The sequence below is a fragment of the Protomyctophum parallelum genome (genome assembly GCF_964188405.1).
Source record: "Protomyctophum parallelum genome assembly, chromosome: 17".
NCBI lineage: Eukaryota > Metazoa > Chordata > Actinopteri > Myctophiformes > Myctophidae > Protomyctophum > Protomyctophum parallelum.
The window spans coordinates 26,733,850-26,746,351 of record NC_139719.1 but is presented as its reverse complement, the minus strand read 5'-3'; the positions used below and the strand labels follow the sequence as shown (position 1 = coordinate 26,746,351).

General features: G+C 41.7%; 1 protein-coding gene across 1 annotated transcript; it reads left to right on the top strand.

Annotated features, from left to right (window-relative positions):
• The first annotated feature begins 356 nt into the window (after positions 1–356).
• Positions 357–5,807, top strand: LOC310874267 (transmembrane protein 26-like). The gene is made up of 6 exons (XM_083786997.1): positions 357–623; positions 2,615–2,711; positions 2,875–2,943; positions 4,546–4,751; positions 5,130–5,209; positions 5,320–5,807. The coding sequence occupies exons 1-6, from the start codon at positions 433–435 to the stop codon at positions 5,574–5,576; spliced, it is 900 nt and encodes a 299-aa protein (XP_083643123.1). The 5' UTR covers positions 357–432; the 3' UTR covers positions 5,577–5,807.
• Positions 5,808–12,502: the final 6,695 nt, after the last annotated feature.

Sequence of the window (12,502 nt, the reverse complement as noted above, 5' to 3'; positions counted from 1 at the left end):
AACAATAAATTAACCAATCACAGCGCAGATGTCCCTCTTGGGGTATGGGGTCTTTTCCATCTAATGCTGATAATCTTAAAAGACTTTCATATATTATTATATAGCCTATTAAAGCAAAAATAAAAGATATTGGAGTTGGAATGCGTATGTCCAACGTGAACGCATGTTTCATTAATTAATATACTATTTGTTCTGGGATGGTGGGTGTCAGCAGCATGCTGACCTCACAGTGACCACATTGTTTAGCCGGGCCGGTTCAGAGTTTATGGGCGTGCCCATTTGCCCAAACTTTTTTCTTCTCGAATCCCCATGCCCAAGCAGTGCATCATTAAAACAGATCAGAATGAGCGCAAGCCTATAATGTCTTTGACTTTGACACCGACAGCTGCATTTCGAGGGGTTTTACGCACTGTAGGCTAGTTCGTATCAATTATGAATCTCGTGCAGTTTTTTTGTGCGGTGGTGACGCGGTGTCTCTTTATTCTGGTGTCATTACTAGGGGTATTTGGAGTGGTATGGGTGACGAAAAACAGTCTTTACTGGCTTCTGACCGTCCTCTTCTTACCCCAGGTGGCTGAGATGTTCCTTACACTGAAGAGAAGAAAGGGGAAGGATTACAAATGGTAGGCTGTGTTTAAAATTAAATACACGTTTCATTTACAATTACATGACCCATCCCATTATTGTAGCCTACTTACTACTTATAGCCTACTCCTGGAGTCCTGGTCATATTAGGCTACTCCACTACAAAGTGAAAGTCAGTGTAAAAAACAACAACAACATTCTTAAAATTGTCTTGTATTCAAAAGTATGTTCTTTTTAATATATCAACACATATATCAACACATTCTTTGACAATGCATTTAACTCATAACTCTCTGAAACACCATCCAAGAATGCACTGATTTAGGCTATAAGCACTCAACACAATAAAGCTTAAATAAAGACTCTAAACTATGAAATATGCTAAATAGCCTATAGCTAAATAAACATCTGGCATTCAGATGAAATCAGCTTCTGCAAGTTTCTAAAGAACAGAATAATAAACTCAAACTGATTAGATGAAATCCATCTTTAACTTGCAGAAGCTGATTTTGGGGGGGGAATTAAAGTGAATGAAAGTGAAATGATTATACAAGTATTGTCTTAAATCAAGTATTATGGGTAAAGGCTGTGTTAATTAATAATAATATGTGAAGAGTCATAATGGGTTTTAGGCCTATGATTTCAATAATTTGATTGACTAAAATACATGCTTTAAATGATCATAAAGCTGCTTATTTTTCTCTTTGTAAATGAAATAACCCTAATCAATTTCAATGAAGGGCAGGACAAACGAAAATAATGTTATGGCAGATTCAAATCAATGAGTAACCAAATAGTTTGTGGTTTCATTGAGCATTTGATTAAATTATTGCCCACTGTAACAGCCAATCTTTGTCTCTATTCACTATCCCTCAGCCGTTTACATGGTATTCATTTAATATAAACAGGTCAGCTCCATATATGGAGATCTAAGGGTGGCAGCGGGGGCAGTGTCTTCAGTGTACATGGTATGATTAGGTCTGGCCATATATGGAGCGTGTCTTGAGTGTATAGGATTTGATGAGGTCAGATTAACATATGGAATGTCAGAACATATATGGAGATCTAAGGATGGCAGCGGGGGCAGTGTCTTGAGTGTACAGGGTTTGATGAGGTCAGATTAACATATGGAATGTTAGAACATATATGGAGATCTAAGGGTGGTAGCGGGGGCAGTGTCTTGAGTGTATAGGGTTTGATGAGGGTTCAAGTAGGGCCAGGCCTTAATTTTCGGGCCTGTTGAAAACTGTAGTTTACGCCGGCTGCCGGGTGCAGCTGCACTAATAACTTTTGGGTGGGCCCGTCTAGAGTTTGAATGGACAGGTATCAGTCAAAAGGGACACATCGAAGAGGAAGGACGGGTGGGGAGGGAGCAACTATATGGAATGTCAGAACAGGTCAGCTCCAAGGTCAGATCTAAGGGTTTGAGGTTTGACGTCAGATGTAGAGTTGCTGGCCGGTTCCATATATGCAGATCTAGGTGATGATCCAGTCTTCTCCATGTATGGCTATCCAGGGTTTGATGAGGTCAGTGTCATTGTGATCTTCATATATGGCCATATATGGTGGCGTGACGTGTCACGAGGCGTGACCATATATGGAGGGGTGATGCCACGAGGCGTGGCCATATATATAGACACGTGATGTCACGAGGCGTGACCGACCGACCGTATGACGGAAAATAGTTACAAGCACGTTTTCTTCTTTTGTGCTTTTTATCCTTTATTGATAGATTACAGTAAGGTAGACAGGAAACGGGGAGAGAGATGGGGGGAAGACACACAGTAAAGTTTGTCGGGATCGGGACCCGAACACGCGACACACTGTCATGCTGGATTACCAGCCAAGGTGCCTGGACCGCTAAACTGGCCCAGGCCACAAGCACATGTTCTGTATCCCATGAGGGCATAATATCCAATAAATGTAGGCTAATAGGAGTCAGTTCTAGCAATACAGGTATGAGGGTCTGACCTAAAAATTACGCACACAGTTTGTTGAAGGTTATGCTGTTTGTTCCATTCCCCTCTAGGTTCTCTCCAGCTATATTCCTGTTTCTCATCAGCATCATTCCATCACTATGGATTATACAACTTCATCATGAAGAAAACAAATCCAGTGACACAAGTGTAACACTTATTATTATATTCTATTAGTATTTTCTCTTATTACTTTACATATGGCTGCATTATCTAGTCTACATACTGAAGTATAATAACAGCTGCAAATGAATATTATTCAATACTGTTATTACTCTGTTACAGTACTGTATCTCTCTCTCATTCTCTATAGTGTAATGATCTTAGTTCACATGATAACATTGTGGGCCTACTCAATCAACAGAGGGCCAATGGCAGCGAGGTAAGTTCAGATTCATCGATCTGACTCGTTGTTTAAACGGGATAGCAATCTGTTTCAGTCCACTTCAATACATTAGTAAGAAAACACAGCAGACATTGTCCTAGTAGTATTTCATTGCCTAACCTAACCCCCCCATCATGAATCACTTGACCCAAAAAATGACACAAATCAAATGAAATGAATCCACATTAAGCCTCACCATTCTCAACCAAAGTGAATTTCAAATAGTCTATTTCTAAAGGTTAAATCCATCAGTCTGATATGAAATCCTTAACTGAAAAAATGTCAATATTTTCACAGACTGGATTTGTAAAGACTACGGCAAGGATAGTGTTTTCTCCACCAAAATATATATGTTGTTTGCCGGGATAGAAGACCTCTTCAGTTCCACTGAGGTCTTGAAGCCCATGTTCAGTTATTCAGATTTTCTTTTCACAGTTCAGCTTTTCCATGCCTTCTCTCGTCTAGACAGTGGGGCTCTTTTCCTGCAATGTGTTTGTAATGCCGGTTCACCTCAAAGGGCCTGTTGTAAGTCTGTGGGTGTGTTTTCCCCTCATAACTACAAGCATATTCACAGAGCTTACTGTGTTTTAATGAAACAGCCCGCCCTTAATAAAAACAATTACAAGCTGAGAAGAACACACTGTGTCACAAACGTCTTTTTGGAAAGATATTTTATATCAAATGAGAATATTTTGTTTGTCTATATTCAGAAAGTCCTTTGAGTTGATTACAGGTAGATTTATGGCTGTGATACAATTTTTCCGCAAAAAGAGGAACAGCTGTACTTAAACTGGAACTCATAGAGTGTGAAAGTTGGTTTGAAATTCTATGCACATGTGCGTATACACACACTCGCGCGCACACACACACACACACACACACACACACACACACACACACACACACACACACACACACACACACACACACACACACACACACACACACACGTTCACAAACACACCACTTCACCTCCAGAAATGTTCAATTCACAAATTCGAAGCATGTCTCATGCCAATGTGCCTGCCCCAAAATAGGCAGAACTGGCAGAATGCAGACAGATTGTGACTGATTGTTGGATTAGCCTTAGAGGAAACAACATCAGTTAAATAAATAACACTAAGTGGTAGTTATCAGCTACTGTACCTGCTTTTCTGTGTTACTGTGTCATTTACTACGGCACACACTCCACTTGCAAAAAAAAAGCCAGTGCAAGCAAAGTCCCAAGTCACAATATAATTCAAATTAAAACATTTAGGTTTTTCCCTAGGACATTTTCCATATTGATACAGAACCCTTAAATCACAATACAGTGCGGATGTTCATTAACTGATGTTTCAAGATGCTTCATTGTATCTTTATTGCTAAACCATACTCATTTTCCTTGCATTCTATTATACAGTCTTCCGCAATAATGTATGACTAGATTCTAGGCTTGCACCAGATGCTGTTGGTTTCTATTCTATTTCATAATCTTGGTCATAATAATAAGCCCACTCTCCTAAACCAGGATCATACTCTTACACCAAATGTAATGATCACAGATGATATTTTAATGTATTGATTTATTTTCTACCTCACCATTTTGTTCACCTTCAGGGAGTAAACCCCTTCTCCTCAGTGTGTGCCAATGCATGGATCCTGGGCCTGCATCAGATGCTGCTGTTCTTACTGATCCTGGGTAAATGGCTACTGCCGAGTGACGGAGAGCTGTCCAGAGACCAGCTCTCCCAGCTGCTGCTCATCTTCGTTGGCACCGCATCCGATATCTTGGAGTTCAAATCCGAAACCCTCTCTGACGTCAAGTAAGAAAGGAGGGAGCAAGCGGGGAGCAAAGGGAAGGATGGGAGAATTAATAAATTAATGGATGGATGGATGGATGGATGGATGGACGGATGGTTGGGTGGGTCACGTGGGTGAATGAGTGAATTAATAGACGGACATGCTGGGTGTCATCCTTTCCAATACTGGTCTGACATCAGGTTGGTTGGAGAATGGGAGTGGATAAAGTGAGAAAGCATGTATGGCTGAACATTAGAGGAGAATGGAGATAAGGAGATGGATGGATGAAACAAATAAAGTGAAATGTGTCGTTTGTGTGTGTGTGTGTGTGTGTGTGTGTGTGTGTGTGTGTGTGTGTGTGTGCGTGCGTGCCTGACACCTGCGTGCGTGCGTGCGTATAGGGACAACAGCTTGACCGTGGTGTACATTGTCATGGCAGTATGGACTTGGTCTATGCTGCAGTTCCCACTCCATCTCTCAGGTACAGTCCAATGAGGTCAACGTGCTTATGTTAGTTCGTCCATGGCACCACATGAAACCATTTTAAACCACGTGTCTCTAATCTCTATCTGTTTTGATCCAACACAACAGCACTGTGGACTCCTTCTGGTGATCAGTCAGAGGCTGGTGGCTCCCCTGTCTTCTCCCGCCTCAGAAACGACCTTTGGAGCATCCTGGAGGCTCTGTTCATCCAGGACGGGCCCTTCCTGGTGGTCCGGCTCACCGTCATGGTGTACTTCAAGGTGGTCCACCAGATGCTCATCTTCTACACGTTCAAGAACCTCCTGGTGGTCACTCTCAACCTCTACCGTCTCCTCATCCTCATCTGTGATCGAAGGTCTTCTTGAATTTGTTTGCTGTCACATTTTAACCACTTGATCCCCAGCAATGCGATGCGTTGTAAGCTTGTAGATCGGCAAAGAGATTTGGTGTAGAATGGTCCAAGTCTAGAGGGTTTGAGTGTTTAATATGATGACTTGGGGCCTTACAGGCACCTGAATTAGACATGCTCAACTTTATCTACAATGTTTCTTTAAAAATTGCTGTTTTGTTTCTCTCACCGATTTCCTTTTAAATTATAACTACCGGTACATACAATATGATAAGATGATGACAGACAGCATTTTATAAAATGATAGGGAGCAAGGAGATTAGTGTCTTGATTAAGTTCACTTGAACAAGACACATGGCTGCTGATGGCTGAAATAGCGATTACGTCAATTTATCTCAGGCACAATGAATGACAGTGGATTAAGGAGTTCTTCTATCCATTCACCTATATTACAGAATATGTTCATACATACTGTAGTCTATTGGCTTTCTATTTTGTATGATGTATAGGGCTTTCAGTACAGTGCATGTTTTCATGCATGTTCTTGAAGAAGTAGCTCAGTAGTCAGTATCATTCATCAGAGAGGGATACATACAGTAGATCTTTACAGCATGGTGCTGAAGGGCCCAGCCCCACAAAGCAGGCATGATATCACAGTTAACCACACAACTCAGCTGACACTGCAATGGCAATCACAACTCACCTCACATTAGCACAACATCGGTTCTTTATTCACAAACGGCACACGTGATATTCATAGCCTGCACAGAAAAGCCATACTATTATTAGACTCTGTCTTGTGAAGAACATTTTCTTTATCCTGTTATTATACATTCATTTTCATTCACACTGTAAATTGTAATATAATAATTTAATTGACTGCAATGTTATGGTGTGACAATGTGCCACAGCAGTATTATAACAGTAAAACACATTGGTTTTGTTTATAGTTTTCTTCTTTTTTGGTGGGTGTGGCTCCACCTCAGCAATATACAGTATATTTGACGAGTTCTAGCCCCTCCTATGCTCAGCTTTTGGGTTTGTGTGTACCAAATTGGAGATGATTTCATTTGCCAGCTTTGTGTGTACCAAATTTGAGATGATTTGATTGGCTAAGCACGATGGCCAGGGAGAGGCAGTACCAGGATTACTTTTTTGTGAGGGTATACCTACCCTTGAGGTCATTAGGGAGAACATGCCAACTCCACACAGAAAGGCCCTTTTGCCAACCCCACCTATATCTAGTAGTATAGGGTATGGACACTGATGACACAGAGGAGAGAACATATGCCCACAGCGCCCCCAACTGTTCAAATGTTGAAGGGTCATCCTCTATTAAGAGATGGACAGGCAGATGCAACCGATTGATTGATTGATTGAAATATTTATTAACAGTTTGTAGAATTTACAGTACATTTTAAGCACAAACTCAATACAAAGACTGTCAACTGTGAGTGGACGACCCAATTAAGCATTACACTTGTTTACAACAGGGTCCACATTGTTCAATTCATCAAAACATTTAAAGACATACAAACATTTAGAGACATACAAATAGACATTTCTATGTAGCTAAATTCATCATATGGGAAGCAAAAAAGGGAAAAGATACAATATACAGTGAGGGAAAATGGGGTGGGGGGGGTGGGGGTGATTCAGATTTTACAGAGGCCAGTTTCGAATTGCAGCCATCCGTAGGTGCCCTTTGAGAGCGGTTTTGAAGGAGTCAAGGGATTCACATGTCTTAATGACTGTTGGTAGGGCGTTCCACATTTTGGTGGCATAGGAGCGAAAAGAATTTAGTCCCTTGTTTGTGCCGAATCTGGGTTGTACATGGTTTGTTGCACTCCCTCTGGTGTTGTGGGTGTGGACTTCGTTTACATTAAGGAAGTATTTAGACAGGTACATGGGTATCTTGGTGGTGTATCGAATCTTGTGGACCAGACCCATTGCAAGATGCTGTACTCTGTCGACGACCCTAAGCCATCCCAGCCTGTCAAAGTGGGCAGGGGTGAGGTGGGTTCGGGGGGTGAGGCCAAGTAGGAGCCTGACCAGTTTGTTTTGGGAGGTCTGGAGCCTTGTTTTAAGGGCCTTTGAGGTGCTGTGGTACCAAGAGGTGGATGCATAGTCAAAGAAACCTTGTACGAGGGCTCCTGTTAAGGTCTTCAAGGTGTTTTTGCTGACCAGTGAGGAGATCCTGTAAAGGAATCTTGTTCTTTGATTGACTTTTTTGATTACGTTGGTGGCCATCTTATCACCGGAAAGATTGGCCTCCAGGATGGAACCTAGGTAGGTAATTTGATCTTTTCGTGTGATAATATTGTCACCCACTCTAACCAAGAAGCCATCTGCCTTGCTGAGATTACTATTTGATCCGAAGAGGATGGATTCAGTTTTTCCCAGGTGTAAGGATAGTTTGTTATCAGCGAGCCAGGTGCAGATTCTACCGAGTTCAGAGCTGAGGGTCTTTTCAACCTGCAGTTTGTTCCTGTCCGAGACCAGCAGTGCTGAGTCATCTGCGAACAGGAACAAGTTGCAGTCACAAGCTGAAGTCATGTCATTAACATATATTAGGAACAGTAAAGGCCCTAGTATGCTTCCTTGTGGGACGCCACAGCTCACTGGGAGGGGAGGGGACAGTGTTCCGTTCACCTCCACCATCTGTTCTCTCCCCTCCAGGTAGGATTGCATCCAGCTCACTGATGTGCTATCAAAACCAATAGCTTTAAGCTTGTTAACCAGTATGGAGTGGTTCACGGTGTCAAAAGCCTTTTGGAGGTCCAGCATGACCATGCCGCAGTATTTTCCAGCGTCCACCTCGAGTCTAAAGACAATTAGCATGGCTTCTATGTGGATCTCTGTCATGGTGATGATGACATAGACAAATCACTTAAAAATTGGACAGCCTGCGCAAATCTACATTATTTTCTAGGCTTGCACTGCAACAGTTTATGTTGTGTGTGACCTCACTCCTGGTCAGGCCTACATGCGATGTGAATTGTCTTTAGACTTTCAGTTCATATCAGTGCGATGTGTAGAGTTTCCTGACAGACAGCTAGAGTGACTTGAGAGTAATACAGTATATAGACATATTGTCCAACCCCAACAGAGGAATCTACTGTAGAACTCTCATTCTCATCACAGCCCATGCATGCTGCATTTGATGATGGAAGGAAGGAGTGAGCCCCAATATTTCCAAACTCAGGTCTCCTGTTCTCAGTGTCTATATGCCTGTGCCTCCACCTTCCTCCATGAACACATAAAGAGGTGCCACAGCAACGTCTACTGCCAAACACTGAGGAATGCCTCAGCAGCCTGTCAGCAAATAAACTGCTCTGTAATCAGTCAGAAACAAAGAGACACAGATGAACCAAAATCTAACAGTCATCAACAGTTTACCACAAATTTTGCTCAGGCGGGAGAAGTAAAGACACGTCAGCCGAGTTACACAGGAAATAAAACCTACATCCGTAAACAGTGTGACAAGAGTTTCAATACTTCAACTGATCTGAAGGCACGCCAGTTTATCCACAGTGGAGAAAAACCCTTTCACTGTAAACTGTGTGACAAGAGTTTCACACAGTCAGGTGATCTGAAGAAACACCAGTGTATCCACAGTGGAGAGAAACCTTTTCACTGTAAACGCTGTCACAAGACTTTCACTGAGTCAGGTAGTCTGAAGGTACACCAGCGTATCCACATGGGAGCAAAACCGTACAACTGCAAACAATGTGACAAGAATTTCAATCGGTCAGGTAGTCTTAAGAAACATCTGCATCTCCACACTGGTGAAAGACCGTACTTATGTAAACGGTGTGGCAAGAGTTTCAGTGACTTGGGTAATCTGAAGGCACACCTGCGTCTCCACACTGGAGAAAAACCATACTACTGTAAACAGTGTGGCAAGAGTTTCAGGACGCAGAGTAACATTAAGAAACACCAGCGTGTCCACACGGGAGAAAAAATGTTCGCTTGTAAGCAGTGTGGAAAGACCTTCAATCAGTCAAGTCATCTGCAGGCACACCAGCGTATTCACACTGGGGAAAAACCATTCGTCTGTAAACAGTGTGGCAAGAGTTTCACTCAGTCAGGTACTCTTAAGAGACACCTGCGTCTCCACACTGGAGAAAAGCCATACTACTGTAAACAGTGTGACAAGAGTTTCAGTGCACTAGGTAGTCTTAAGAGACACCAACGTCGGTCTACACACTGGAGAAAAACCATACTACTGTAAACTTGTGTTAAATTACCTGAAGACTAAGAGACACCAGTAGTGTATTGAGACTTGATCAAACATTTCCAATCTTTGTAATTGTGTTTAAAAAACAATCACACGCGTGTGAAGTGAGGGGCCCTCTTCTCATCATGATGTAAAATAGACACTATATGCCTATTTGCTCAGACACTATTAGGACGGAAATCTACACTACTAGCTGTATATAGGAGAGGCTATAGTGGCCCTCATATGTTATCATACATCATCTCATTCTCAACCAATGGCACAGCCAATCACGCCGGCCAATCACAATTTGCGTCCTCACTTTTGTCTTCAATGTTTGTGTTTACACAAACACGGAAAGCTGGGCATAGGAGGGGCTAGCGCCCCTCAAACATATGGGTTCTGAGTGGTTACAGCTGATATATTTAACACAACATTTAGTTTAGTTTAGTCTTGCTCTTTGAATTAATTCGTAATTAATCCGCCACTGCCAGCTAATCTTCCGAGATTTTTGCCATGGCTTTTTGCTGTGGCAGCCAAGTCTATGGACTTTTAATGTTTGTCTTATTCATGCCCTCCATGATGTCATGTAGCAGCCACGTCTATGGACTTATTGTTGACATCAGATCACTTAGACTTTACTTACTTTTCTTGTGGGGGAGGGGGAATAAAAGTTCTGTAGGTCAAGGTCAGTAGAAAGGCAAGTTGCAGCTTTTGTATTTGCTTCTATGCAGACAGCAGACCAGTAATGTTCCAGGTTGAAAGTTTCACACACAAATAGCTTTTAAATGGCTATACTGTCTTAGTACAGTAGCACTTTTAAATGGCTCTACTGTCTTACAGTAGCACTTTTAAATGGCTATAAATATAAATATTTGAATAAAACAAAAACTGTTTTATGTTGTTATTCTGTTAAATGCATAAGCAGCATTTCATTAACTATTTATATTATTTTTCAAGGGTTCAATGCAGTTTGTGATTTGAAGAATATATTTATATTTGGCACTTTGTTAACCCATTGAGACTTAATATATTACAATTTGTATTTTGCAAATAATACAAAATGTCAATAAACCTTGTATTGCCTCAAATGCGTTTAAGTTCAAGTTTGTCACACTTATACATTTTGATTTTATCTATAAACAAAATATTAACAAAAAAGGAATTACATTTATTTTTTTCATTTAAGAAACAAAAAAGGCGACATTTATTCGCGACCCATAGAAATTGGTCTGCGAGCCGAACATGGGTCCCGAGTCACGACCCACTGTTTTGGAAACTGGGGACCTCTAAAAACCACTGGTGTACTGTATACATGACAGCATTTTGATGCATGATGCCACATTGCACCTGATGGGATTAGGACTTTCCTTTGTCACATTATCCCCACTGAGACACACGTAAAGGTTTGTATTTTAATTTCAGTACATGTTCAATGTGCATGCAGTATCTCATGGGGTAGGTATAGGCTACAGCCAAAGAACGACAACACAGGAATCAATGCCTTGCTCATGGACAACAGGAATTCAGGACTCCACCAGGCATCCCTACTTATACTTTGTGCACAGCCTTGAAGGACATTCAGCTTGGTGGTTGACTTGTAGTGCAACAGAGTTTGTTGAGGGCCCTGACACAAACATAAAAGTGTTTCCAGGGAATCACTATAATGACAAGAGGATGTTTACTGTGATATGCTCGTTGAAGTTCCAAGTTCCAATGAAATTGCTGTCGTTGGGGGTGGTGTGTGTGTCTGAGACAGAGAGGGAGATTTTATTTTAGGCAGTATTTAGTCTCAGTCTTTGCATTCTATCTTCATACAGCATTCTATTAGCCTGATTGTCAGACTCTGAGAGCTTCCAGCATAGGACCGTTGCACAGTGAAGTATAAACAAGGCTTTAGGATTTATAAGTCGTTTTTAGAATCATATCTATCCCAAGCCGTGCATATCCACGGCTTCCCAGAGCCGTGCATATCCACGACTTCCCAAGCCGTGCATGCCTATTCCCACTATAGGCTGAGGAAGAAATGCCACTTGACAGTTTTCAAATCAGCCTCAGAAAACATCAGGTAAGTGATGACAATTGACAATCTGCACAGCGTAGCACCTGGTAATTATAAAAGCCTAACTTAATTTGCTCACTTCTTCATCGCAGCTCGATCACTTCCAATAACACCCTAACACCCAATTAAAATAAGAAGCTGGCCTATTAAAACAAGAACTATATCATGTCTAAATGTAATTATAGAGGGCAATTATATAGTGTATTGAAGTCTGACTTAGAACTGACACCACCTGCTGGACTGTGAAAGAACTGCATCCTGGCGATTGGGGAGGGGGGGGGGCACAAATGTCACGTGGCCACAAAGCGATTGGAAACATCCACTAGCGTAGAAAAGAGAGCCTGTAAATAAGATGACGTGCTTACAGATCTTACACTTACAGTTACAGAGTTGTATTTTGCAGACAAGTGAAGCAGTGAAAACACAAGTGAAGCAGTGAATACATTTGCGACGTGTGATTTGCGAGGTTTAGGAGGAGACCTAAAATACACGTGACGAATGATGGTGTGTGCCGAATAATGTCATGTTTTTACTTCCATACGTCTGCGGCCTCCAGTTTCATTTGTGCAAGACAACAGACAACCCGCTGTTGCTATGCGACGTTTGTTTGACATAGCAACACAGCAGCCTACAAGCCAAAAGCATTGGTTTTGACTAATCC

What these genes read in the sequence shown, in the direction of transcription:
- LOC310874267 (XM_083786997.1), top strand. Translation starts at nt 433, where the DNA reads ATGAATCTCGTGCAGTTTTTTTGTGCGGTGGTGACGCGGTGTCTCTTT. An exon ending in ACAAATCCAGTGACACAAGT is followed by an intron (nt 2,712 to 2,874) that starts GTAACACTTATT and finishes CATTCTCTATAG; the next exon opens with TGTAATGATCTTAGTTCACA. An exon ending in AGAGGGCCAATGGCAGCGAG is followed by an intron (nt 2,944 to 4,545) that starts GTAAGTTCAGAT and finishes GTTCACCTTCAG; the next exon opens with GGAGTAAACCCCTTCTCCTC.